We start from the raw sequence: 27,041 nt of genomic DNA on the forward strand, positions 1-27,041 counted from the left end.
GGGAGAGACTGGTGAAAACGTGTTTTCCAATGAAGAAAAGTCTTCAGTGTCGTTCTTTGCTCTTCTTTCAGTGAAATAAACTCCCCAGTTCTTTTTTTCTGTTTATTGAGTTTTACTTAATAAAAAAAAAAACTGTAGTTCTCCAGACAATAGTAATTACAGATAGAAACATACCACAGAACCGGTACCACCTCCACCCCTCCGGCACAGAGCCCCAACAGATGGACACACGTGTTACAAGGCAAAGAAAAACAAACAAAAACGTTGGGTTGATAAAAGAAGAGAGAAAAAAAACCAAATAAATAAACAAGTAAATGAACAGATAAAATAAATCATACATGTGATACTAATAGAAAAATTTAAAAAGATTGATAAATAAATAAGACCAATAAAGAAGCACATTATCTAAGTTGGCAGAGAATAACAATATAAATCAATAAAAAAATCAATAAATACATTAGAAATAAAAAAATAAGTAAATAATAATATTAAAGGGAAAGAGAGATTAAAAAAAACACACACACTCACACACACAAGGTCAGAATTGCAGTAATGAAGCGACGCCTGCGAGCTAGTTCAGGCAGTCAACTCGAGCTTCACTGCCATATACACACGTGATATGCTTCTCTCCACAGACCATCCCACAAACGCACCCTCTCTATTGAGCGGGTTATTTAAACGCATGAATTTCGCTTCTCTCCCTCTGGCTCGTCAATGCTGCTGTTGCTCTGCACAAGCATCACCGCCCGCTCTTTCAGCGCTTCTCAAAATCATAGACACTGCTATAATTGCTCATGCGATTGCTATCTTACCTCCTGGCTCTGCTGATCGCTATGTCTCTCACTATCTCCGACTTGGGGAGTGAGTCTCCGTCCTCGGAGGAAGAAGTCGGGGTCATCCCCGAAACCCAGGCTCAGTCTGCTGAGGTTCACTCCGGGAATGAATCGGATGCCCCTCGTCTGCGCCGCAGCTCTCGCACCACCCGCAAACGACTCGCCGGATGGCCGGTGCACCGCATCCTGGAGGCGTTATACGCCCGCAACATCCCAGTTCCATCCGGCCTCAACCACGAAGAACTCTTCAACTACCTTCAAGTTCAAGAAAACCCCGCCGGTACCCAAGAGTTAAACTCAGGCGCCGCTCATCCTCCTTCCAAAGGCAAAGCTGCGGCAAAGAGGCGCTCTGCTCCTCAACCAGACGCTCCAAGACCCGCGGTCAATATTCCCATTAAAAGACCTAAGCAGTCACAACCCGGCACCTCTAACGAAGCAGCCATCCTGTCATCTCTTCTCGAAGTGAAATCAGCACTCAATGTTATGAATTCCAGAATACATTCCCTGGAAATCGCGAACTCCTCCGCTCCTAACATTAACAACACGGGCCCATCAGCTTCAACTTCTGACACGGCTCTCGCTGCCCCGCTCCCTGCTGACGTCACACCCCAAAGGAGTCTGGGAACTGCAGTTCCAGCTCCAACCATGGGCTCTCGGTTCCTGCCCCCTGCAGCCGCAATTCCTGATTCCCTCAGGAATCAAATTCTAACAGGTAATTATTATTAATCTTTATCTGAGGATCTATAGGCATACGTTTAATTAAAAGAATATCATTTATTTGCAAACTCTGTTCTATTAATGATTTAATATCAGGAAGTCCTATAGAAATGTATACATTTAAATATATATATGTATATATGTATATATATATATATACATATATATCTGCTCTCATTTAACAGGCCAGGACGTAAATCTGGTGAAGATTCTGTTATGCGGTTCTGAATCTGCCGACAAAAGATTTGTGGACTGCGGGGATTTTTCCGTAGTTCTCAAAGATAGCGATCCAAGACTGTCAAAAACTCTAACTATGGCAGAATTCAATGTTGCCTTTGGTGTCTTCAGAGACACCATATGCGAGAAATATCCACAACGCAGGGAAGAACTTGACACCTATTTGGCTATAATCTCAGACCTTGGTCTCTCATACGGTGGTTCTCTCTTTTATGAATACCACAAATCCTTCTCCGCCAAAGCTGCCATGTACATTCAGAAATTCAATCAGAGACTGGATTGGTCCGTAGTCGACCTGCCCCTAATCAGCAGACATTTTACTGGGCATAAAACTCTAGCCTGCTCTATCTGTGGTTCCTTCTCCCACACAACCTCCCTCTGTCCAAGAACCGCTTTTCAAGATCTGTCTACCCCGAAGCCTCAGCCAAAAAATCCTGTGTTAAATCAGGTAAATCATCCTCCAAAGCGACAGGTATTTTTTCCTTCAGGATTCAAGACTCCTACCTGCATTAATTTCAATGAGAATGTTTGTACTTATCCTAATTGTAAATTTATGCATGTGTGTAGCTGGTGTGGAGACAGCCACCCACGCTCTGTGTGTCCCCGGAGGCTTCGTCCTGCAAAATCGGGGAAATAAACGAGAAGCATCCTTCGACTCCAGTGAATGTTCCAGCTCTCTCCAAAGCTCTTTCAAATCACCCTAACAGATGCTTTGTCAATTATCTCATTACTGGGCTAGTCCAAGGATTCCTAGCAGGTCTATGCTGGCTCCCAAAAGCGACCCATGTCTTTAAGAACCTGCAGTCCGCTCTCAAGGAGCCAGAAATGGTAGATGAGCTCCTAGCAAAAGAGGTGAAAAAGGGCTACATGATAGGTCCATTGTCAAATTCCCCCTTTTCCATCTTCAGAGTAAGCCCAATAGGTGTTGCTACCAGGAAATATTCAAACAAAAAACGTCTCATCATTGATCTCTCAGCTCCTCATAATTCTTTCATTCCGAGTATAAATAGCTTAATCCCTCAAGAGCCCTTTTCCTTGTTCTACGCCTCTGTAGATAATGCTGTGCAGATGATTAAGTCAGCAGGGGTTGGTGCATGGCTGGGGAAAGCAGACATCGTAGATGCCTTCAAAGTCATGCCACTACATCCCTCGCAATGGCATCTTTTCGGTGTAAAATGGCGTTCCAAGTTGTACTTCTCGGTTAAATTGACATTTGGTTGCCGCAGTAGCCCTCGCATTTTTGACACCCTGTCAGAAGCATTATGCTGGATCCTCTACAACATCTGCAAACTCCCTTTCGTCTTGCATCTTCTGGACGATTTTTTGGTAGTTGACTTTCCCTCATCCCCGCCAGCTCGCAGCATCTCCATAGTCAAAAGCCTTTTCCATGAGTTAGGTGTACCTCTTTCAGAAGAGAAAACAATAGGCCCTAGCATGCGCTTAGAATTTCTCGGCATCACGCTTGATAGCATGCTAATGCAAGCATCTCTGCCACAAGACAAGTTGACTCGCATCAGAGAAGCTATCAAATCCTGGTCTAACGCTGCTTTTCTCTCTAAAAGAGATCTTTTATCTCTATTAGGGCATCTTAACTTTGCTATGCGTATCATTCCACAAGGTCGTTCTTTTGTATCACGCTTGCTAGAATTGGCTAATTCCGTTCAAAATCTAAATGACATCGTAGTTTTAGATGAAGGCTGTCGCTCAGATCTGCGGTTCTGGGGCTTGTTATGTGATGAATGGAACGGCATTTCCTTCTTTTACAATGACTTCGTGGAGTCTTCAGATTCCCTCCAGTTTTTCACAGATGCGGCCCCTTCAGTTGGTTTTGGGGGGTTTTACAACAACGAATGGTTCGCAGACGTCTGGCCACCTGAAATGCAGTCCCTTCGTAACGAATCCAAATCCACTGCTCTTCATGAGCTTTACCCTATCGTCGTCGCTTGTTCGCTATGGAGCAGTAGATGGACCAGGAAACAAATCATGGTGTTTTGTGACAACGCTGCTACAGTACAAATAATCAACAAGGGGCGCTCTAAAATACCAATAATTAACAGTCTCATGCGACGCTTAACTTGGACATGCGTTCTAAACAACTTCATTCTGCGAGCTACCTTCATTCCTGGTCATGAAAATTGTGTAGCTGATGCTCTCTCCCGCTTTAAATTTCAGGAGTTCAAAACTATGTGTCCCCAGGCCAAGCCCTCCAGCACGCCTTGCCCGCCATTCAGTCAGATGACTCTAGATTAAGTACGTCCAAGCCTCTGCAGGATCTCCTTTCCTCTGCCTCCAAATACATGAGACTTGGTTTAGCAAAAAGTACTATTAAAGCATATGATTCAGCTTGGTATTTCTTCTCTTCCTTCTGTGCCAACCTCATCCTTAGTCCTATACCAGTAGACATCTCAGTAGTTTGTGCATTTATTGTATTTTCATTTGAGTCCCGCAATCTTCAAATGCAAAGTATAAAAGCCATGCTAGCCGGGATTCAGTTCCACTTAAGATGCCATGATCCAGCATCCCAGAGCCTTCTCGGGAATCCTTCCATCCAGCTGCTCCTCAACGGCCTCAAAAAGGCACGTCCTCCAGGCAATGATAAAAGACTGCCTCTCACCATTTCACTGGTGCATAAGTTGGTGTCTAGATTAAGACAAGGGTGTTTTTCACCTTACATCGATGTTCTATTGGAAGCGGTTCTGCTAATGGCTTTCTTTGGGTTTCTCAGGTGTGGTGAATATACGACCAGATCTCTCTCCTTTAATCCTCAGCACGATCTCACTCTGTCTGATTTAACCTTCGAAGATCACATGTACTCTATATTTCTGAAACACTCAAAGTCTGACAGATCTCGCCAAGGCGTCCAAATTATCATTGCTAAGACTAACACTTCTTTTTGTCCCTTCTCCTCCATGATGAAATTCCTGCAACATCGCTCTCCGACCCCTCGGTCGGCACCGCTGTTCATCACTGATGGTTGCAAACCCATGACGAGATCTTGGTTCTCCTCAAAGCTGCGCGACCTCTTCCTGAGCTGTGGTCTTTCCCCAGAACACTATTCTCCTCACTCCCTGAGAATCGGCGCAGCTACAACTGCAGCTCTCCTTCTGCCTACATCGACGCTAAAATCCCTGGGCCGCTGGTCATCCTCAGCCTTCCAACGCTACATCAGGCTCCACAAGAAGGAGATCTTGTCTGCACAAAAGCTCATGAGCTCCAGTACCCTCTAAATGCATCAATAAAAATCTGGTAGCTACCTCGCTGTTTAATTCTATTATCGCATATCAGGTGGTTTGCTGGGTTAGTATTCATTCAGCTTAGCATGTCTTGCAATGCGCTTACAGGAGGATTGCTGCTCACTAGATAGTATATTCCCTTCATGACCGAGGTGCTCATGGGGAATGGCCACACGGCGGCGGTGCCAGGCCCACACATAGTAGCTTCACCAGATAGTATATTCCCCTTGTAGCCGAGGTGCTCGTGGGGAATGGCCACACGGCGGCGGCGCCAGGCCCACACATAGTAGCTTCACCAGATAGTATATTCCCCTTGTAGCCGAGGTGCTCGTGGGGAATGGCCACACGGCGGCGGTGCCAGGCCCACACATAGTAGCTTCACCAGATAGTATATTCCCCTCGTAGCCGAGATGCTCGTGGGGAATGGCCACACGGCGGCGGTGCCAGGCCCACACATAGTAGATCCTCACGTCAGAAGCGTCGGGCTCCTAATCCGTGGAGTTTTGGGGGAAATACCTCTATCATCACTCCCCAATATCTCATGTAAACATATCCGCGGGGAGCGGTGAGGTCAGAGCCTAGACGCCAAAACAAATCTAACAATGTTCTGCTTCTAATAAACATTTCAAACGTGAGTTGTCTGACTGAAATGAAGCGACGCCTGCGAGCTAGTTCAGGCAGTCAACTCGAGCTTCACTGCCATATACACACGTGATATGCTTCTCTCCACAGACCATCCCACAAACGCACCCTCTCTATTGAGCGGGTTATTTAAACGCATGAATTTCGCTTCTCTCCCTCTGGCTCGTCAATGCTGCTGTTGCTCTGCACAAGCATCACCGCCCGCTCTTTCAGCCCACCACCACCCCAGCATCCACCTGCAGGCTCTGTCTAGGGGGAAATACCTCTATCATCACTCCCCAATATCTCATGTAAACATATCCGCGGGGAGCGGTGAGGTCAGAGCCTAGACGCCAAAACAAATCTAACAATGTTCTGCTTCTAATAAACATTTCAAACGTGAGTTGTCTGACTGAACTCAGTTCACCGTGATCAGACATCTTGCGCTATTGACATAAGACAGGAAGGGATTCCAGGTCTTGTCAAATGAGACAGCCTTGCCAGTCAGGGTCAGTCTGATTTTTTCTAATTGGAGACAATAAGGCACCTCCTTAACCTAGTTTGTATAGGTAGATGGGACTGGGGACTTCCATTTTAGCTGGGGAAGAGTAAGAGGGAAAGGCCAAACACCTAACAGAGCAGTTAAAGTAGTGGTTCTCAGTTATTTTTTGTCATGTCCCCCTAGAGGGCAGAAATTTTTTCACGCCCCCCCAAATTGAAATGCTATTGAGAACCTGATAATATTTATTTATTTATCTGTATAAACCACTGTATGAGTTGCAGCATTCTGCATACAATCACCTGATTATCAAAATGGTTTCATGCTGTCCTGCCAGAGTTTTTAGGTATAAAACACAAACAGGTCTTTCCTCATTTCCGACCATGTTCACGGTAAACCCAAGAGCTATGTAGGCATCGTCATATTTCCTGCTGCATAGTTCTTGACCGAGGGATTAGCAGAAGAGCTTGTGTTTGTCTCATTTTAGAGGTTTCAACACGGAGTGTTTTATTTTGAAAAGTAACTGGATATTATATAGTTATTTCTGCGCTTGACTTCCTGTCTGCTCGGTGCAAAATTCAGCTGAATTGCTGCGTCGTGCTCCGGCATCCGCTAGATATATAGAAGTCCTGCGTATCTGTGCCAGAGGGCTCCGGACTGCCGGAGCTGGACGGAGCAGACACGCAGCGCAGCGGACCTGCTGGAAGTTAACACATACACTAAAGTGAAAGTGAAACTTATCTCTGGTGTGATGGAGACGTAATGCAGTGGACAGGTATCCTGTGGAAATAGACCTTCGCATCCTGCCCTGCCTCTCACGCTCCCCTTGACACCTCACCGCGCCCCACCATTTGAGAACCACTGAGTTAAGGCATTGGGAGTGACATCCCTTTCAGTTACCTGGATAATGTGCTAAAGATCTCAGACCAACATCTACTCGAAGAGGAACAGCTCCAAAACATATGTGAGTAAATTTGCTGTGGCTCGTTGACATTGTTCACATTGGGGAGACACTGTATCAAAAATGTTTGCAAGGCGAGCTTTAGTGTAGTGAGCTCGATGGAGGATTCGACCTTGCATAAAGCTGTGTCCAGCACAGATTGAAGACTTGTGTACTCTTTAAAATCTCCTCCCAGACATCATCTAGAATCACCTCTCCCAGGTCTGTCTCCCAAACTGTTTTAAGTACAGTAGAAGAGCCTGGACGAAGGTTATAAATATTTAAATAAATAGAAGAGATTGCCCCCTTTAATGAAGAGAGAGGCTTAGGAACAGCAGGGAATTCTGGGAATGAGCTCCGGACAAAATTTTAGAACTTGAAGGTATCTCAAAAAAAAGTCCTTTAGGGAGCGAAAATTGATTTACCAATTGTTAAAAAGAAGTAAAAATAGAATCAGGACTCTAAGAGTTTTTATGCCCAGCTGAGCCCATATAGAGAAGGTGCTGTCCGATAATCATGGGAGTAAAATAGGATTTGCTGTAAGTGGAGCCCCAATAGAAAGTGTTTGCAGGCCAAAATGATGTTTAAATTGAGTCCATATTTTAATACTGGAGGCCACTATCAAATTGTTAGTATAACCATAAATAGAAGAAGACAAGGGTGAGTACAGTAAAGCTTTCAATGATACCAGATGAACAGAATTTGCTTCCAAGATCAACCATGATGGAGGGACCTCAATATCTCCATAATTAACCCAATAGTTCAAATTTCTAATGATTATTTCCCATTAATAGTAAAGGTAGTTTGGTAACTCCGCCTAGAGCTTTGGGCCTCTGCAAAACTTGTCGATGCAACCGAGGAGTTTTCTTGTTCCAAGTAAAATCTAGAATAAGACTTTCTACTTTATGGAAAAACGAAAGAGAAAGGAAGATCGGAATGCATTGGAATAGATATAAAAATAGCGTAAAAATGTTCATTTTAATTGCAGTAATTCTGGCTGATATAGAAAGATTTAGTAGGGACCATTGCTCAAAATCTTTTTTAATTTTTGGGAGCAGAGAGAGCAAAGTTTTCCTATAGAGATTAACCACAATGTTTTGGCAACATACTCCAAGATAAACAAAGCCAGAGTTCACAACCTAAAATGGAAAATTTTGATGTTGAAGTGAATTTTCATTCACCTCGCCATTAACAGTAAACATTTCACTTTTGCTAAGATTAAGTTTATATCCAGAGAATCTACTAAATGCTTCTGGGACTGAGAGGGCTGCAGGAATAGAACGTGGCAGATTAGACAAAAGCAACAGGAGATGATCCGCAAACAGCTCCACCTTTTTTTTTTTTTTTTTCTTTTTTTTTTAAATTTATTCCGAATATGCAAAATGGAACACGGCTTCCTGATTGCTATTTAACAAATTATTTACACAACATAATATGGAAATGAAGATTTTGAGGAAGCAAAATAATAATGATAAAAAGTAAAACAAATAACATATTCGAAAAGGAGTGAGAAGAAGCATAGCTTGTTAGCTCTCACCCCTTTGTCTAAATGAAATTGATATATATATATATATATCTACATACACACATACCACCCACATATACATGCTTGTATATATACATATACATACACACAAAAACACACAACCCTACACACACACACACACACACACACACACACACACACACACACACTCTGCCTCTCATCACCATGCCACATCAATTAATAAGTGATGATCACCAATAATCATTAATACCATTATCCATTGTACCCGCTAAATAACATGTGTTTGTACATTTTCTTGAACTGGTTGATATTTGGACTTTGCTTGAGTTCCTCACTTAGGTTGTTCCATAGCTTGACACCAGAAATAGATATACAGAAACTTTTCAAGGTTGTTCGTCTGTTTAATCTTTTAAAATGATGTTCCCCTCTTAATTGATAACCTCCCTCCCGATTTCTAAATAAATTTTGTATATTTTCTGGTAATTGTCTGTTTTTTGCCTTGTACATGATAATTGCTGTTTGGTAAGATACAATGTCAGTGAATTTCAGTAGTTTTGATTGTATAAAAAGTGGATTTGTATGTTCCAAGTAGCTGACCTTGTGAATAGTCCTTATTGCTCTTTTCTGCAGGATAGTAAGTGACCATAATGAAGTTTTGTAAGTGTTTCCCCAAATCTCAGCGCAGTAATGTATATATGGCAAGACCAGTGAACAGTACAGTGTGCGAAGAGAATTATGATCCAGTAATTGTTTTGCTTTGTGTATGACTGCAATGCTTCTTGAAACTTTGGACTGACCTTCAGCACGACACCACTTCTGGTTATACCACATATATCAGGATGAGACCGCAGAGTAATTGACAGAGGCTCCATCACAATGGAAAATAAAAGTGGACTTAAAGGGCAACCCTGCCTTGTAGAACGATGTAAACGAAAATGTTCAGAATTTGTGCCATTTGTCCTGAACATGGCCTGAGGAGAAGCATGTAGTAACCTAACCCATGAAACAAATTTTTTCCCAAAACCAAATTTCCCCAAAATTTTTTTTTTTTAAATATCGGCGTCCTACACTATCAAAGCTTCTGGGAGAGCAATTTGAGATGGATTATAAACCATATTAAACACCTTCCTTTTTTTTTTGTGAACAACTTTTTATTGCTTTTAAATGTAAACATGTATAGCAGTCCGGAAACAGTACAGGTACACTGCAATCATAAGGGGGGGGGGGGGGGGGGGGAAAGAAAAAAGAAAGTCTGGCGGCGGCGAACAAGTTAGCTTTAGTGAGGTGGTATCATTCAAGAGTAGCACAGTGGGAGAACAAGGTATAATGACTTCCAGTACATTCGATAGAGTAGAACAGATCTCACCCCAAAAAAGCCTCACGTCTTTGCACTCCCAGTACATATGCATATATGAGCCTCTAAGTCCATCTGAGCACAGGGTGCAGATTGGAGATGTTAAACGTTTCATGGGAAAATTTCTTCTTGGAGTGAGGTAAGTTCTGTGGATAAAGTTGAAATGGATCTGGTTTTTAGAAGCAAAAACAATTGAGGACCAAATCTTTTCCCAGTCCAGTGAGTCACCTCCGATGTAGTGCTTCAGTTCATTAGACCATACATGCAAAAGAGGAAGGGTCTTATAGGAGAGACCAAACCTCTTTTTTGTCCTCTATTGTACAGAATTGAGTGCAAAGGGTGGATAGTAATAGGAGAGATCCATGGAACTCCATATGCTTTCATGGATGATCGTTGTTGAAAGTACAGAAATAAAGATGTTCCAGGCAATTGAAAAGACAGTCTCAAATCATTAAAGTCACGAAGCCCATTTTCGTTACATACATCAGCTAAGACATGGATGCCTCTAGAACTCCAGTCCGGGGATGAGAATGGGACCCCCCCAGTGAGTAGGGAGTAGTTGTTAAAGAGTGGACTACACAGGTGCCATTTACATGTACTTTTAGATTCCCTCTCAGCAATAACCCACGTTGATAAGAGGAAACTCATTATGGGACCAAGCCGTAGCTTAGCTCGTTTCAAAGGGACAGCGGAGTAAATCAGATCCTCCAATCTGTGTGGGAATGCTAGGTTCTTTTCTATAGGTTTCCAACAGGGATCAGAATTGGGGTTAAGCCAATCTGTAAGTGGTCTCAATACAAATGACCAAAAATAGTATTTAAAATTAGGTACGGAAAGACCGCCCTGTGTTTTATGTCGTTGAAGTGTAGTTAGCTTCACGCGCGGCCGTTTCCCTCCCCATATGAATTTAGAGACCAAAGAATGGACTTTTTTCCAGTAATCAGATGGAGGTGCTAAAGGCAACATTGAAGAAAAGAAATTTATGCATGGACGAATATCCATTTTAACAATTGACACACGGGCTTGTAATGATTTTGGCAAGTGAGACCATCTATTAAGATCTGCCTCAATATTATTATATATGCTCTGAAAATTCTTATTGGCAGTGATAAACAATGAAGGAAAAATGTCCACCCCCAAGTATTTAAAATGTTTGACCACTGGGATGTGCTGAGGTAGTGAGCTCAAGTTCAGTTGAGAGTTTAAGGGGAGGGGCGCAGATTTTGTCCAATTTATTTTATATCCAGATAGAGAGCTAAATTCGTCAAAAGTATCCAAAATATGCGGCAGTGATATGGCTGCTCTATCACAGTATAATAATATGTCATCAGCATACAGCGATATGGAGTGTGTGGTGTTATTAAAAGTGATGGGCGAAATAATTGGGTGTTGGCGAATTTTCTGTGCGAGGGGCTCTATTGACAAAATAAAAAGAAAAGGGCTTAACGGGCAACCCTGTCGGCATGAGCGTGATAGATTAAACTTATCTGATATGACACCATTCGTGTTTATCATCGCCGATGAGTTATTGTACGGCAGTTTAATTAGATTGATAAAAGTTGGACCCAAATTAAAGCGCTGTAGAACCATCCACAGATATTCCCATTCTAACCTATCAAAGGCTTTTTCTGCATCAAGACTTAATACTGCACATGGAGAGGGAATATCCTTGGCAGCATAAATTACATGAAGCAGACGCCGTACGTTGTCAGAAGCAAGTCGTGACTTCACAAAACCCGTCTGGTCATTCTTAATTAGCATAGTTATATGGGGTTCTAGTCAGAAGGCCAGTATGCGGTCAAAAATCTTTATTTCTGCATTGAGGATAGACAATGTTCTATAATTCCCACATTTGGAGGCGTCCTTATTGGGTTTGGGCAATACAGCTATCAAGGCGGCGTTCATATCATTGAAAAAGGCACCAACTTCAACAGCTTTATGAACCATGGCTAAGAAGTACCGTCCCAACTCCTCCCAAAAGGTGAGATAAAACTCTGGGGGAATCCCATCCCATCCTAGAGATTTGCCCGTTTTCAACACCTTCCTAAGATAAATAAAAACAGTGCGTCTAGAGAGTGTCTATTACGAATAAACCCAGTTTGATCCAAAGATATAATTGAAGGGAGTACTACTTCTAAGCGTCTGGCTAACAACTTGGACAATAATTTGTCAAGTCAACATTCAACAGACTAATGGGTCGATATGAACCGCATGAAAGTGGGTCTTTACCATTCTTTAAAAACAGAGAAGTACATGCCTGGTTTAGGGTGTGGGGAAGTTTGCCTGGATTATAAGACTCAGTGAACATCTCTAATAGGTGTGGGGCCAGCTGTTCCCAGAATGTTTTATCAAACTTGGTGGGAAAGCCATTTGGGCCCAGACTTTTACCACTTTGTAATGATTTAACTGCTGCCTCAATCTCAACTACTGTGATGGGACAATCCTGTTCCTCAGATGCAACCTGATCCAGAGTAGGAGTTTTAAAGTAGGAGTAGGAGATCATATCTACAGAGGTATGAGGACAATCACACGAACATAGCAAATTGGAAATCAATAAAACTTTTATGGAATTTTATAATGGGTCATATGTTACACGTGAGCCAGTCTCAATTTGAGGAATTAACTGAGATGCAGATATTTGACTTAGCTGATGGGCCAAGAGTTTGCTGGTCTTATCTCCCTGTTCATAAAACTTGGATCTTGAATGTAGTAAAGTTCAGTAGTGTGCTGTGACATAAGATCATACATTTATCTTGTAAAGTCATTTGTTCGATATCTGGCAGTTTTGAGACTGCATGTAAAGAATCTAAGAGTGTGATGTATTGAGATAGTTTGGCTAGCTTCCCCCCTAGATTTCCTCTGAGCGGCCTTTTATTGTGGCCAGCCTAAGGCACACCTGTGCAATATTCATGCTGTCTAATCAGCATCTTGCCACACCTGTTAGGTGGGATGGATTATCTCGGCACGGGAGAATTGCTCACTAACACAGATTTAGACAGATTTGTGAACAATATTTGAGATAAATGGTCTTTTGTATATAGAAAATGTTTTAGATCTTTGAGTTCAACTCATTAAAAATGGGAGCAAAAACAAAAGTGTTGCATTCATATTTTTGTTCATTGTACATTATATGAGCATCCAGGTGGTGTAAGTAGTGCAACACCTTACTGCGCTTGATTGGATTATTTAGGCCCTTACAGTTTAAACAAATCTAGCATCCCCACCCACACTGGCTAGTGATCTCTTAACCTGGGTCATTAAACGACAGAGAATTCAGTATGTAACAAACAAAAACAGCAAGAAAAAAAGGCAATATACATGTATGGAGTATACATCTGGAAAAGTAGCATAGGTGCCAACCCATTACCCCTAAAAACTACTACACAAACAAACAGTCCCCCCAGATTTGAACAGAACAGCCCACCTTCGTCCTCACCAAGCAGAAGCATCCACACAGTGATGCATGCTACCTCACCCCACGTTGAAGTAAAACCTGCCGTTGCCAGCAGCTCAACCTACTACTAAACCACCTCGGAGAATGAGTATATGGGCTGTCCCAAATAAAAAACAAATAAAGTAATAAACAGAAAAAAGGGTCAAGAATAAAAAATAAAAAAATAAAAATAAACAACAGGTTCAAAAGCACTACATTCTCCAGAGCCAGAAATGCCCTCATAAGTAGAGACTGACAGAGACAGAAATAAATAAATAGAATAATAGCACCAATATGCTCTAAGTGGAGCAATGAAATTTACAGTCAGTGCACAGACAATACTGTATTCAATCTGTACACAAAACAGCGGCATAACATGCTTGTTACCTGCTGGATCTGCAGCCTGCTGCCGCAGATATACAAACCGATCCAACAAGCGTTTGTGGATTCCAGAGTTAGTCACTCTCAGGGGCTGGATTCTTGAGTCTCTTGTTGACAAACTCCAGGGCCTGGTCTGGGTCTTCAAATCTGTAGGTCTAGCCGCTCGACATGGTGATGTGTAGAGTAGCTGGTACCGGAGGCCGAATTTAACATTAGCACAGGCATGGAGCTCCCTCTTCACCTAGACGGATGCCACCCTCCACTTTTCCACAGTTGGTGTAAAGTCCGGGAACATGTACATCTTTCTCCCGTTATGCAGCAGAGGAGAGCTCTGTCCAGCGCGGTGTAGAATAACATTCCTTACTTGAAATTGTGTCACCCTGATGACCATCGGACGTGGTGGTTCTCCTTCCTTTGGTCAAGCACACAATGTGCAGTGGGTCCTGTCCAGCCTGGGTTTTTCGTCGAGTTCCAACAAGTCCATTAAAAGTTTGGCAATAAACTCTGTAGGTTGGGTCCCTCAGGCAGAGGGACCCAACCTACAGACTTACTTACCTTCAAATATTATGCCATCTAGAGCGTGCCTCCAATTCTTCACATTTCTTGCCCAGAGACTCCACCATAGCAGGTAGCTTGGCTATATTCACTTGCATGCTAGTTAGTTGGTCCGAGTGCTCATTAGCCAAGCCCTCCAAGTCACTAGCCGTTTTTATACTGGGCAATAAGCCGCCAATTGGCCGTCCTTTTTGCGGCTAGGTCCACTCAGAGACAACACATACAAACACACACACACAGACAAACAGAGGCAGAGCATGGCGACGGCCGTAACAGTGCTTCACGTCAACTTAGCATGTTTACGCCTACCCCAGTGGTACAAGTGGCGGCTTTTGGAAAAGGAGGAATATTACGCCTCCCTTTTAGAAAGACAAGGGGGCAGATTGCCACCCTTACCTTGGAGCAAATGTGCTGCCTTTTCTATTTAAAAAGGGCTACTAATAGTTCCACTTTGCAGGGAGACTTTTTCTTGCAGCAGTTTGAGAGCAGTCGCAACCTCCTTCTTAACCAGCTCTGATATTATTGACTCGAATTTTGCCACAATTTCAGTTTGTTTGTCATCCATCATTACCTTAATGCTGCGTAGCATCTCTTCATTAGCACCAGGCCTCTCAGGTGACTTGGGCTCCGAGGGATGGTGTTGCGGCCTGTTTCGCCTGGACTTGGCAGACTCATTTTTGGCTCGAGAGCTCAACATTAACGCGGTTCTGACTCTCAAGATGTAGGGCTCCCAAAAACCGTTTGATCACCTTGAAGTTGCAGACAGTGGACAAACGTAAAATGTTAGTAAAACTGTATTAAAATCACATTCCAGAGGAGCGACCAAAAAACATGTCATACATCTTTGCGTCTCAGGCCACACCGCACCCAAACTCCCTAGCTCTGATGTAACTGATGCTATAGCAGCTATGCTAACCTCTCGAAGAACTGAACATTGTTTTGTTTTTAAAGAAACAGATGCTTCTTTTGTCTGTTGTCACATCTAAACCACACCGGTAGCTGCCAGCAGATCAGTTTGTATCCACTGCAGCACTGATGTTTTTTTTATGATATATTTATGGGATTTTGAGCATAACACATGTATGATAGACCTCCTACATGAAGTGAAATTAATAAAACGTTTCAGTCTGTGAAACAAGGTACTAATAAAGAGACAGTTTAAAGTGAAACTCGCGCCAAAAAGCAACCAATTGAATATGAGTCAAACCTTCGTGTAAATGCATAATTACACCGAAAAAGGCACTTTTAAGATTTACTGTAGTTTCGTTTTCAGGCAAGCTCATTTTTAATGGAGTGCAGGGGCACTCTTATGCTAGCATCAAAATCACTATTTTTAAAACACTAAGAAGGCTCGACACAACATGAAACTTTGCTAGTAGTACCACCAGGGTCTCTACACATGAACAAGAGCATTGAGAACATTGTTTGTGTACGCCGAGTTTACTAAAAAGAAGGTTTTGGAACTACGCACCGTAGGAGCTGGATCTCCGGCGCATCGCTGTCATGGCAGACAAAAAGTGTCGATCCCCAAGTGTGACCTAACAGGCAGGAGAGTAATGATGGACCGCTCCTCAAGCCTGCATTTACACGAAGGTTTGACTCATATTCAGTCACAAATAAAGCCTTGGTTGCTTTTTGGCGAGAGTTTCACTTCAACGAAGGGAGTATTTGATTTTTTCCAATCTCATAAAATGAAGAGCACCCTTTATCCATTGAGAGTGAGAGGGGGGGCAAAGGCTCTTCCATCGCAACAGAATGGCACGTCTTGCTAGTAGTATGAGAAAGGCAACAAGTTCAGCAAAATAGAACGGCAGTGAGACGCCAATGGGTAGGACACCGAACAGGGCAAGTAATGGTGAGGTTGGATGTTGGCAGATGTGATGGCTGAGAGGGACTCAAAAACGCACGTCCAGAAGGGAGCAAGGTTGGGGCAAGACCAGAACATAGGACAGAGATTGGCTGGTCCTTGGTGACACTTGTCACAGTTTGGATTACTGTCAGGATAGATACGAGCTGGCTTACTTTTAGACCAATGAACTCTGTGAATCACTTTGCATTGTAAAACTCCATGGTGAGCACAGACAGATGATGAGTGGACCCAAATTAGAGCCTGCTCCCAGGCAGCAGGACCTATATCCTCACCAAGCTCTGCAGACCACGCATTGCGTAAAGCATCGGAGGTTGTTGTCCGACTTTTGAGAAGAGTATTGTACAGTATTGAAATGGAACCTTTGAGATTGGGGTTAACTCCAAGTATGGTGTCAGTGAGGGTAGAGGGAGGGAGGGCAGGGGAGCCGGTAAGAATGTATTGGAAACAAGACAGGTACTAACTGTAGCCCAAAGTGCCACCTGAACTGATTCCCGATTCTAAGGCAGCTTTTCACTACAACACTGCTTGAGTGCACAGTCGGTGATGAAGTAGGGGGGAGGCACAACAGAGACATCAGAAAAGAGGGACTACGTGAGGCTTCCTCAATCTGAAGCCATGGAGGAGATTGGCTATTTGTGCTGCACCAGTTATTTATGTGTCCTCACTGAAATATGATTGGCTGCAACCTTCCATCCCTTCAGAACCTGCACAGCTCGAGGGCTCTGAGGCGTGCAGGCAAGACTGTAGCCGACCCGTCCTATCCCAGTCACAGACTTTTGACACTCTCCCTGCTGGCAGGAGGCTGCGGTGCATCAGGACCAAAACCTCCCACCACATGAACAGTTTCTGCCCTTCTGCAGTTGGGATCCTCAAAGTTATCATTATCCCAATTTGGGCCATACACATTTGCCAACACCAGATTATTGCCTCCAATTTTACCTGTAATAATTATAAAAATTTCCATTGGGGTCTAAAATGACAGTGGACACTGAGAAAGGAACAGATTTATAAATGAAAATTGCCGCCCCACGGGCCTTACTTGAGAATGAGGAGTGGAAGAGTTGGCACACCCAACCTCTGCGAAGTTTAACGTGATCTAATGGCTTAAGGTGAGTCTCTTGTAAAAAGGCAATTTTAGTGTTTAAGGATTTAAGATGGTTTTAACTTTGTTGCACTTAACAGGAGAGTTCAGGCCTTTAACATTCCAACTAGTGAATCTAACAGCCCCACGGTGCAGATAATGAGACTGTACTAGCCATTTTATGATGGGATTGATGGTGTGAGTGGAAATGTTGCCTCTATGAATGCCCCCGCCCACCCCCTACCGCAACTCGGCATCAGAGAGAGGGAATAAAGCATCTGTCTGGGTTTAACACTATGAATTATAGCAGTAGCGCATAAATGATAATATAAAATAAACTAACAATACACACAATAAAACAAAACTTAGAAAACAGTGACAAAAACACACCACCCTCCCCCCACACAAACAGTCGCCCCACCCTAAACCCCGTTGCTGCTGCAAGAAACAGCAGCAGCGTAAAACTCACCGATTCACTAATCAGCATAACTTGATACTTCCTCAAATCTATCGCGCTGATCCCACAACTCAGTAAACTACAAGTAAAACATTGCATCTTAAAAACCTCAAGAGGAACACCAACTTAACTGCAATAGGCATTTTCAGATATTAATGCACTGTCTGCTATACCTGGTTAAAATACTATTAAACAGTGGAACATGAATGTCTAAACAGGCTACTGTAGATAGCCCATTAGCTATGTGGAGATAATGTTTGGGAAGGTGTCTGCAGTGCAAACAACTCCTGATTGCTAGCATCATGTTTAGCTGCACCCAGCACATGCGCTAGTGCACATTATGAGAAAACAGCACTAAACTGGGAGAGCACACTTTCCCTTCAGGCACACTTTGAATGCATTAACAAAACTGGCTTATGTATCTTTGTTCAAGTCCTTGACAAAGTTGTCAACCTCAGAGGCAGACTGGATCCATGTCTTCACGCCATTGGGGAGGGTGCTTCGGAGCTTGGATGGATACAGGAGAGCCGGTTTGTATCCGTGCTTGTACAGTTCAACCATGTAGTTTTTGTACGCTCATCGCTTCAGCGTGTCGGGACCGTAATCTTCGTAGAGTCGGATCTTGTGCTCCTTGTAGAACAGGTCACCCCGTCTGCAAGCCTCACAGATGAGCAGGTCCTTTACTTGGAAGCGGTGAAGCTGTATGATGACAGGTCGTGGCTTTTCTCCTTTGGTAGGCTTGGGTGTGAGGCTCTGATGGGCATGATCGAGCTCAGGGGGTGAAGAGAGGACTTCCATGCCGAAAACATCAAAAGTAGTTGGGAAAAGAACGCGGTTGGTCTTGAGCCTTCAAGTGTCTAAGGTAGGCCGATGATCCTGATGTTTTGGTGCCTACTGCGTCCCTCCAGGTCAGCTAGCTTAGTTTTCAGCGACTCGTTGTCATGTTGGAGAGTAGAACATGCTGTCTCTAGTCGTTGGAGACGAAGGTCCACCTCTTTAGCGTTTTCTTCCAAAGACCTGATCCACTGCCCATTGTCTGTAGCAGTTGAGTGTAAGCCATCCAGTGTGGTTGTCAGTGCCTCAAAAGATGACTTAAAATCCGCAGACGATGCTTTCCTGTGTTCTTCTAATAGAGAGCTAAGTTCTGGCATGGTGATGCTAGCGGACAATGAAGAAGATCCATCTTTATCTTGCTTTCTCTTTGTTTTAGACATGACTGCATGTAAAAATAGTCAGCACTAACACTTAGCCTACTGCAAACAAAAAAAAAATAGTGAAAGGAGCGGTTTTAAAAGGTAGAGTAAAAGTTCAGTTGTGGGAGCAAGCTGTGGACATGTGTACTACGCACACCTCATACCGGAAGTCCCATAGCACTGATGTTTTTGACAGGTGGTTGTGCAGTAAAGTTTTTAAATCGAGCAGCTGACGGTTGTTTTCTTCTTCATCCATGAATCTACACGGAAAGTTTTCAAACATGATTCAGTACTTTGTATCCGCTCAAATCTCAAATCTTCTCTCAATTCTCACTCCAAGGACATTTTATATAACCACTTCTGTCTGAAACAATTGAGCAACTCTCGTGACACATGGTTGAGTTTATTCTGCAGGGATCATTACAAATATTTGTGGTTATGAATGAGATTTTCTGTGTAAGTTTCCTTTTGTACCTGGATTCGTCACTGATACTGATCTGTGTTAAGAAACAAACAGGACTGTCAACATCACCTTTCATTGATTTCAGTATTTTGATTTGTCTTTTCTTCTCCCTCAGGTCACAGTTCAGCTGGAGGACGTGAACGAGCCTCCACAGTTTTCCAAACCGCTTTACGAGGCCTCCATCGTCAGCATCGCTGTGTATAAAACCCCCGTCGTCACTGTCACGGTAAGGACAGGCCCAGACGCTGTCGGCTCACATTTGTTGGAGAACATCCTCCTCGTTTCCAGAAACACAAACTGTAATGAAAGAAATGAGAATGTCTCCTCTGTGTTGTGTGAGAGCAGAGCTGATAAACATGAGTAATTTATCTGAGCAGTTTGAGCTGTGAGCGATGTGGTCACTGAACGTGTTATCTGATCGCTCACTGGAACGTTTCCATGACTGTCAAAAGCTCAAAGGTTTGAGACAAAGTGGAGACGTCCAAACAGGTGATACTGCCACGAAGCAGCCAAGATCAGCAAAACCTGATGGATCAATTCAGCAAACTGACTGTATTTAACTTTGGGTCGATCAGTCTTGAGAAAAGACGATCCTGCACGCTGCTCCTGCTCAGCACAACAAGTAGAGAGGACAAGGCATCCATCTTGACACACTGACCAAAACTTTGACATATTCATGTATTAATACTACTAATGATTAATGTTTTTAATTCTAAATCCATCCCCTCCCCAGGCTTCAGACCCCGATGTGGGTGACCAGGGTCGACTGGTCTACAGTCTGGAAGACGCTACTTATTTTGACGTGGATCCGTCCACCGGTCTGGTGTCTGTGGTGTCAGCAGTGGAGCTGGCTGGACAGAAGGTTGAGTTGAAGGTGCACGCCAACGACCTCCAAGGACTTCAGGCTACGACCACGGTGGAGGTGAGTGGAGAAGAATGTACAGATGTTTGTTAGAAAGGTAAGAAAAAAAAATCAGCATCCAGTAGAGGCCAAAAACAAATCTGAGCCTAAAGGAGCCAGATACAAAATAAATGTGTGTCGATAACTTTTGATAAAGACGGATGAAGGACCTCGACTCCCTGCTGATTCATACGTCATAAATACTTAATTAAAAATAGGAAGAAGTTTCTGTTAAACCCAAAAAACATTTCATCCTTTAAAAAATAATTATGTTTAAGTATTATTAATTTTCTATAAGATACCTGAAACTGATGTGTCACCATGTTTGTTACCGTCAGTCCAGTATTTACCACCAAGAAGTTATCTGCAGACTTTATTTTAGCAACAAGTGACAAGAAAAAAAGATTCTGGTGATCCAGTTTCAATTGTTTCTTTTTATCCATCTGTGAAAACAGTTGAATGAAGTTTTGTCAGACGAAAAAAGAAAAGAAAAAAAAAGTTTTGTTATTGTAACACTAATTTTGACCACAAGAGGTCAAAGTGCACCGCTGCTCTGTGTTCTTAATAAAACTAAAAGCATTCATGTTTTCCTCCAGCACAAACTGGTATTTCTACTCTATTCATTCAAGTTTATTTTTATTCTATTTGATATTTCTCGTCTTCGTCAACTCCTACCTCGAGCTGCTACTTTTTTCAAATTCAGTTTCTTCTACGAGGGATCAATAAGGCATTGAACACATGACATGACAGTAATTTGAAAAAAAAAAAAAAAAAAGAAATGCAGGGCTTAAAGTATTCCGGCATCCATGCTGGATTTCCGGTGTGCGGTGTTTGGCTGCTGGAAAAATAAAAATTGTCCTATATTAAAAAAAAAAAAAAAAATGTGTTGATATCACTTTTGAGTTTGTGAGTTCGCCTGCCAGTGATATGAGAGGAACACATCCCTCTCTCTCAAACTAACATTATTGGCCAATCAGAAGTAGAATGGGGCGGGTCTTGGAAATATGTGCTTCAACCGAGTCCTATGCTGCATAGATGCCTGAGCAGAGACATCACGTAGGATGGAGAGTAAGTTCATGAAGCCTGGGGAAGATGCCCTCCTAATTGATAAAGGATTAAAAAATAAATTGCGCTGGGCGTGGATATAAGAAATGGGGAAAGACGGTAAGCCTTCTGGTAGGTAGTGCAAGAAGATAAGAGAAACAGGTGTAATGTAATTTTGTGTAAAAAAAATAAAGACTTTGCAATTTGTTAAAAGATTCAACCTTCTTTTTATTACCACAAGGTAATAATAAAGCTTCAACAGAACAGAAGCTATACAATTTCAAATACTCCTGAACAGATAACCAGGACTTTTATATCTGGTGGATGCCGGAGCATGACGCAGCAATTCAGCTGAATTTAGCACCGAGGAGACAGGAAGTCAAGTACCGAAATAGCAATATAACATCTGGTTACTTTTAAAAAAAAAAAACGCACTGTGTTGACACCAGCACACAAATCTCAAAAAAGAGACAAACACAAGCTCTTCTGCTGATCCTTCGGTTGGGAACACTTCCTGTTGCTGTTTTTATAACACATACCTATAACTGCGGTGCCGAGTGATTATGTGATTATTGCGGAAACTCTTCGGCCTCGCGACGCCAGCTGTCTAATGTAATGCGCCGTGGTTGACTCAAAATGCAAACGGTGGGGGTTACCGGATGGCGGAGCAAAACCGGGTCGGAGTCGTAACGCAGCGGACAGAATCCAGTGGAAACTCGGGGTAAGCAACATCACCAAACACCTGGAGCGCGCTTATAGTATGAAGCTAAAGGAGCACAGCGTGTTTGATTGCTATAACAAAGCGAGTAAAGCAAGCAGCCCAGCTAACGCTAAAGACTGCAACATCGTGGCAGCAGCAGCCGGTTTCGTTTCTGCGACGTCAAGCCACGGAGTTTGTTGTTAAGTTTGTAGTCATTACAGTTGGGTAGATGTTCAGAAACCATCCATGTCAAAAACCGATTAAATTTTTTTTTTAAAAAACGTAAAAAAAAAAAAAAAAAAGACCGATAACAGTACCATTTGTCATGAATCCTAATTGGGTACCGACCCAATTAGGAGCCGGTACCAAAAAGTACCGGTCCTCGGTATACATCCCTACTCACCACTCTCTCTTCTGCCTCCAGGTGACGGTCGGGGGAAATGTGAGCAGCAGCGACGTGGTCGTCATCTCCCTGAACCAGCCAGCTAACACTGTGGAGAACAAGATCCCCGACATGGAGAGGTAGGACAAGTTCAGCTCACGATAGAGAATATATTGAGATGTTTTGTTTTGAGTTTATATAATTTGTAATTTATTAATTCCTCTCAGGTCTTTAACTAACGCTCTTGGCTGGACCGTGGACGTCATCAAGGTATCCAACACTAACAGAAGAGCCTCTGGGTTCAGGATGCGGAGGGTAGCCGTGTGGACTCAGGTCCGCTTCATCTGTTTGGATGGAGGCACGGTGGTGTCCGGTGAAGAAGTCACAACGTAAGAGTTTAAGTTTTTAATGACAACATCCAGCATGAACCAGACAGATTTATATATTAATTAGCTTCCATTTACAGTCCTGCTTCTTCTTGTTGATTTAAATGTAAGTATTTAAAGTGTGAATGAGCATCTACAAGAAAAAATAATTATTTATCCAAAGAAAACACTGAAGATGGACACGTCAAACTGTCATTCACTGTTTTCACCGTGTTAGTCATGGGACAGCTGTAATATGATAATAATTAACAGTATTTATATAGAACTCTTTCCTGAACAAGGTTAAAAAGTGTTTGTTGGAGCTGACCTCTTGTTCCTGATCCATCAGGAATCTGCAGACCCAATCAGAGGCTGTGAGGGTGGAGCTTGTCAATGTGTTCGGGTACAGTCTTCAGTTTGTGTTAGGGCCTCAAGGCCCCACCTTCAACCAGGCTGTGGGCATCACTCCGGACGTCGTGTTGCCCCTGATCATGTTGGGATTGATTGGCATTCTGTGAGATTGAACACAGCGTGGCTCTGACTGGTTCTTCTTGTTAATGTCTTTATTTCTGATGAATATTTTTTGAACACTAACATGCAAAAAGGCTCCAGGATAGATTTGAGTAATTGTTGTTACAGACCCCAACAGGATCTTTTTAAAAATGTAAATGTCAATTTGTTAGTCTGTTTTTCCTGGTGTGGGACATTATATTGACACCAGGGGTGACAGGGGACGTGGGGCCACGGAGTCCTCCCACTTCTTCCAGTATGATCTAAAAATATTGATAATTTTTAGCCTTGTGTGTTCATATATGCATGTCAGTTTCAGTTTTTATAGATGAAGAAAAAAAATTATACTAGGTCAACTTTTTCACATTATTATCGCTCTTTGTCTTCCTTTTTACATTTATTTTTGAATCCGTTTTTACAGATGAAAGTTAGAATTGCATCATCATAATTTATTTTCTTTGTTGCCTCTCAGAGCCTCTTTACATTAATTTACATTCAATGAAAATATTTGGGTTACTGTAATCACGAGCACGAGTGTACCTACAAGCTGATTTTTCTGCTGGAGTGAACATTTTGGAAATGGTGGCGATTTGAAGACTAGATTTTCTGAATTTTTTTGAGCTCCTCTCCACTCTGTCAGTTGGCTCCTCCACTCTGGCTATCAGCATTCCACCACATACACACCAATGCAAAAATCTCAAAGTCAAAGTGGCTAAAAGGTTTCCAATGTTTGAAGTGCGAATTTGCAAAAAGTATGAATGCTGTGAAAAAGTTGAATTCAGGTGAGAAAGTCGTTTCACACGTTAGGGTTAGGGTTGATTCCCAATTGAGATGAATATTCTGTGTTTGAATGGAGATAATCTGTTGAAAAATGTTGAAGGAGTTAAGGGCCAAATTTTCTGACCCGGAAGATAAAATAAGCAGAAAAATAAAGAATATGCATGCAGAAGAACATAATTTTGAATGCCTCCTGCATTCACAACCAATTCATTAATTTTTAATGTTCCTGTGTCACTCTGAGGCCTCCATACATCCAGACACCACAACAGCTGTTTCAGTTTTATTGATCAGCTGCTGTCAAGTTCAGTTTCATATTTAAATTAAAACTTTTTTTTGTTTTTATCCTGAGAGATAAATCATGAACAAACACTTTATTCTCAGAACGATCTGATTTATTTCAGGTGAAACATTCCTTCTGTGCTGGAAACGACAGTCGAGTATACTAATTGATCTATTGATTATTATTTAGATCATTTATTTATAAAATGGCTGCCATTAAGCAAACTTGGCCATTCTTCCAGGTTTATAGTTTAATATAAACAGTGTTGGGAGTAACGGCGTTTAAGCATAACGGCGTTACTAACAGCGTTATTTTTTCAGTAACGGAGTAATCTAATGAATTACTTTTCCCATCGTAACAACATCGTTACCGTTACCGACTATTAAATGTGGCGCGTTACAAATTGAAGTTTCTCATTGAAGCTGTTGTTATCCGACTCGGCTCTCAGCCACCGGAGCAGCAGGCCTGCTTTGTTTTTCTCAGGTGAGGCAGGAGGGAGGGGCGGAACAACCGCAGAGGTGATGATTGGCTCTCTAAGGTAGAGTGACAGTTTGTAAGCCAATCAGAGGCTGTGTTTGGTTTACACACAAATCACACAGCCTCGCAAACACAAACTAGCAGAGGTGAGCTGCAGAAATGGCGAGTCCAGAGGGAAAGTTAACGTTTTCAAAGTGGAAGTACAGACACTACTTTAACCTCTTTTGTCCACGTCCGTTTTAAGCAACTCTGATCTAATGAAGCATCTCTCAACTGCACGTGCTTCTACAACACTAGTGGCCAAAAACTCCGTTGTTGACACTGTTGATGATGATAGCAGGTGTGGCTAACGTGAGCTCTGCTAACACAGAAGGACACAGAGCCGTCCGAGCAGCTAAAGCTGGATGTTTCTGCTCCAGCTTCACTAAAACTTGTGACACAGACTGAACTGAATGCAATGATAGGCAGGTATGTTGTTGAGAACATGCTCCCGCTATCAACAGCTGACCCAGACTCCTTCATTGGCTAAATACCAGGGAGAGCAGGTGCCGGTCCGCCATGCAGAGAGACATTTTCTAAATACATAGACGCAGAGTACATTAAAATCAATGCCGAGCTCAAAAGGGGAAGAAAAGAAAGTAACGCAAGAGTTACTTTTCCTGATAACTAATTACTTTTATATTGGAGTAATTCCGTTACTAACTCAGTTACTTTTTGGGAGAAGTAACTATAACTAATTACTATTTAAAAGTAACGTGACCAACACTGAATATAAATCAAATGTCACCTGCCTACTTTTGTTTTCAGATGCAGCTTTTATTCTTTGTCTCTTTTTTCAAAAATGTAAATAATATAAAAGCAGCTCTGCAGTAACTTTTATTTCCATGTACTCAATCTGTAAAAATATATTTTCCATTTGAATTTGTTTGGAATTTTTGTTTTCTGATATTTGCAAATGTCTGAAATAAAATCAGTGAGAAAAAAAGACTTTCTCCTGTTTCTGGATTTGTAAATAAAAATACTTTCAAAGATCAGAACGTCAAAATGTTTCATATTTGGAGCAACAGGATATAAAACCGTCTTCTTACAAGATGTGAACTGAACACGAGCGATGAGATCGTCCTGAAATTGGAGGGTTTGAATTTAAAAATAATAAAAAGAACACACACATAGTTTAATACCAATATCCAGCCTCCTCAGAACAAAATGAGGATCTTTCAAAAACACCTCTGAGTTCAAAGTTTTGGTGAATTTTAAAATGCAGGAAAGGTAACAAGGAAGGCTGCAGCCAACAACTGTCCACCAATTATTTTACTGATGAATCATTTCATCACTGGGTGTTAAAGTGTCAGAAAACAGGAGAGCTGCAAGAATCCTCCTGAGATTATTTTCACACTAGTGCAGTGCCCGTAGGAAACATGTATTCCTTCTGAAAAGTGGGAGGTTAAGTGGCTTTTTCATGGATGGCCAAATGAGGTTGTGTTTGAAAGTGGCCGTTTTTGACTACTTTTGATTATACCATTATATTTCACCTTAAAAACTATTTACTTTACCTTGTTTGGTGTCATTATTTTCAGCACAACCTCACATATGTGACTGTACAGTTATTTTGTCATTTTGACATACTGTATTAACACAGTAGACCTAAAATCACAAAAAACATAAAATCCTAGTAGAAAAAAGTTAGATTTTTTACTGTGAAAACCACAAATTTGTTTAACGAACCAGTTTTATTACTTATAATGCAAAAATAAATTGTTGTTTGCTAAATTTGTGCATAAGTTTTTGAAATTTACAAAGTTATATGTAACTATTTACATTTAAATGCAGGCAACACCTCAGGCTCAGGCACGGCCTGCTCCACATTCAGCAATCTCCTCATTGTTTTGACTCACAACACAAAAAATCAACTCCACTACACACTAAGCACTATATAACATACTAACTATACACTCCAAACACACTAAATGTCATAAATCTCGCTGTCTCTCTTCTGGCGGCGTCACTCCCACAACTTCCCCTGTCCCTCAGCAACCAAATCACATGTTTTGTCAAAGAATTGTGTGATTGGTTGGTGTGGTGCCTTTTTCCACCAATAGGAACGTGTTTTATTGCATTCAAACACTTGCTGCTTGGATACTTTCATGACAAAAGCCCGTTTTTACCGTTTCTTCCTGCACCAGACACAAAGCAAACGTGACGGCAATGTTCACTAAAAAGCGTGGTGG

The 27,041-nt window shown here is 42.2% G+C and overlaps 2 protein-coding genes across 2 annotated transcripts in view; both read left to right on the forward strand.

Annotated features, from left to right (window-relative positions):
- The window catches only part of LOC115586709 (cadherin EGF LAG seven-pass G-type receptor 2-like), a gene marked incomplete at its 3' end in the record, with an annotated part of 196,024 nt that overhangs the window by 130,375 nt on the left and 38,608 nt on the right, over window positions 1-27,041 (forward strand). The window contains exons 12-13 of the mRNA XM_030425992.1: window positions 20,108-20,296; window positions 22,444-22,541. Coding sequence (XP_030281852.1) covers window positions 20,108-20,296; window positions 22,444-22,541 — 287 coding nt within the window. The remainder of the gene's footprint in view (window positions 1-20,107; window positions 20,297-22,443; window positions 22,542-27,041) is intronic.
- LOC115592207 (uncharacterized) lies at window positions 558-6,044 on the forward strand. The gene is made up of 2 exons (XM_030434767.1): window positions 558-1,545; window positions 1,736-6,044. Exons 1-2 carry the CDS (start codon window positions 795-797, stop codon window positions 2,422-2,424), a joined length of 1,440 nt encoding a protein of 479 aa, XP_030290627.1. The 5' UTR covers window positions 558-794; the 3' UTR covers window positions 2,425-6,044.

This window comes from Sparus aurata, chromosome 1 (assembly GCF_900880675.1).
Source record: "Sparus aurata chromosome 1, fSpaAur1.1, whole genome shotgun sequence".
NCBI classification, from domain to species: domain Eukaryota; kingdom Metazoa; phylum Chordata; class Actinopteri; order Spariformes; family Sparidae; genus Sparus; species Sparus aurata.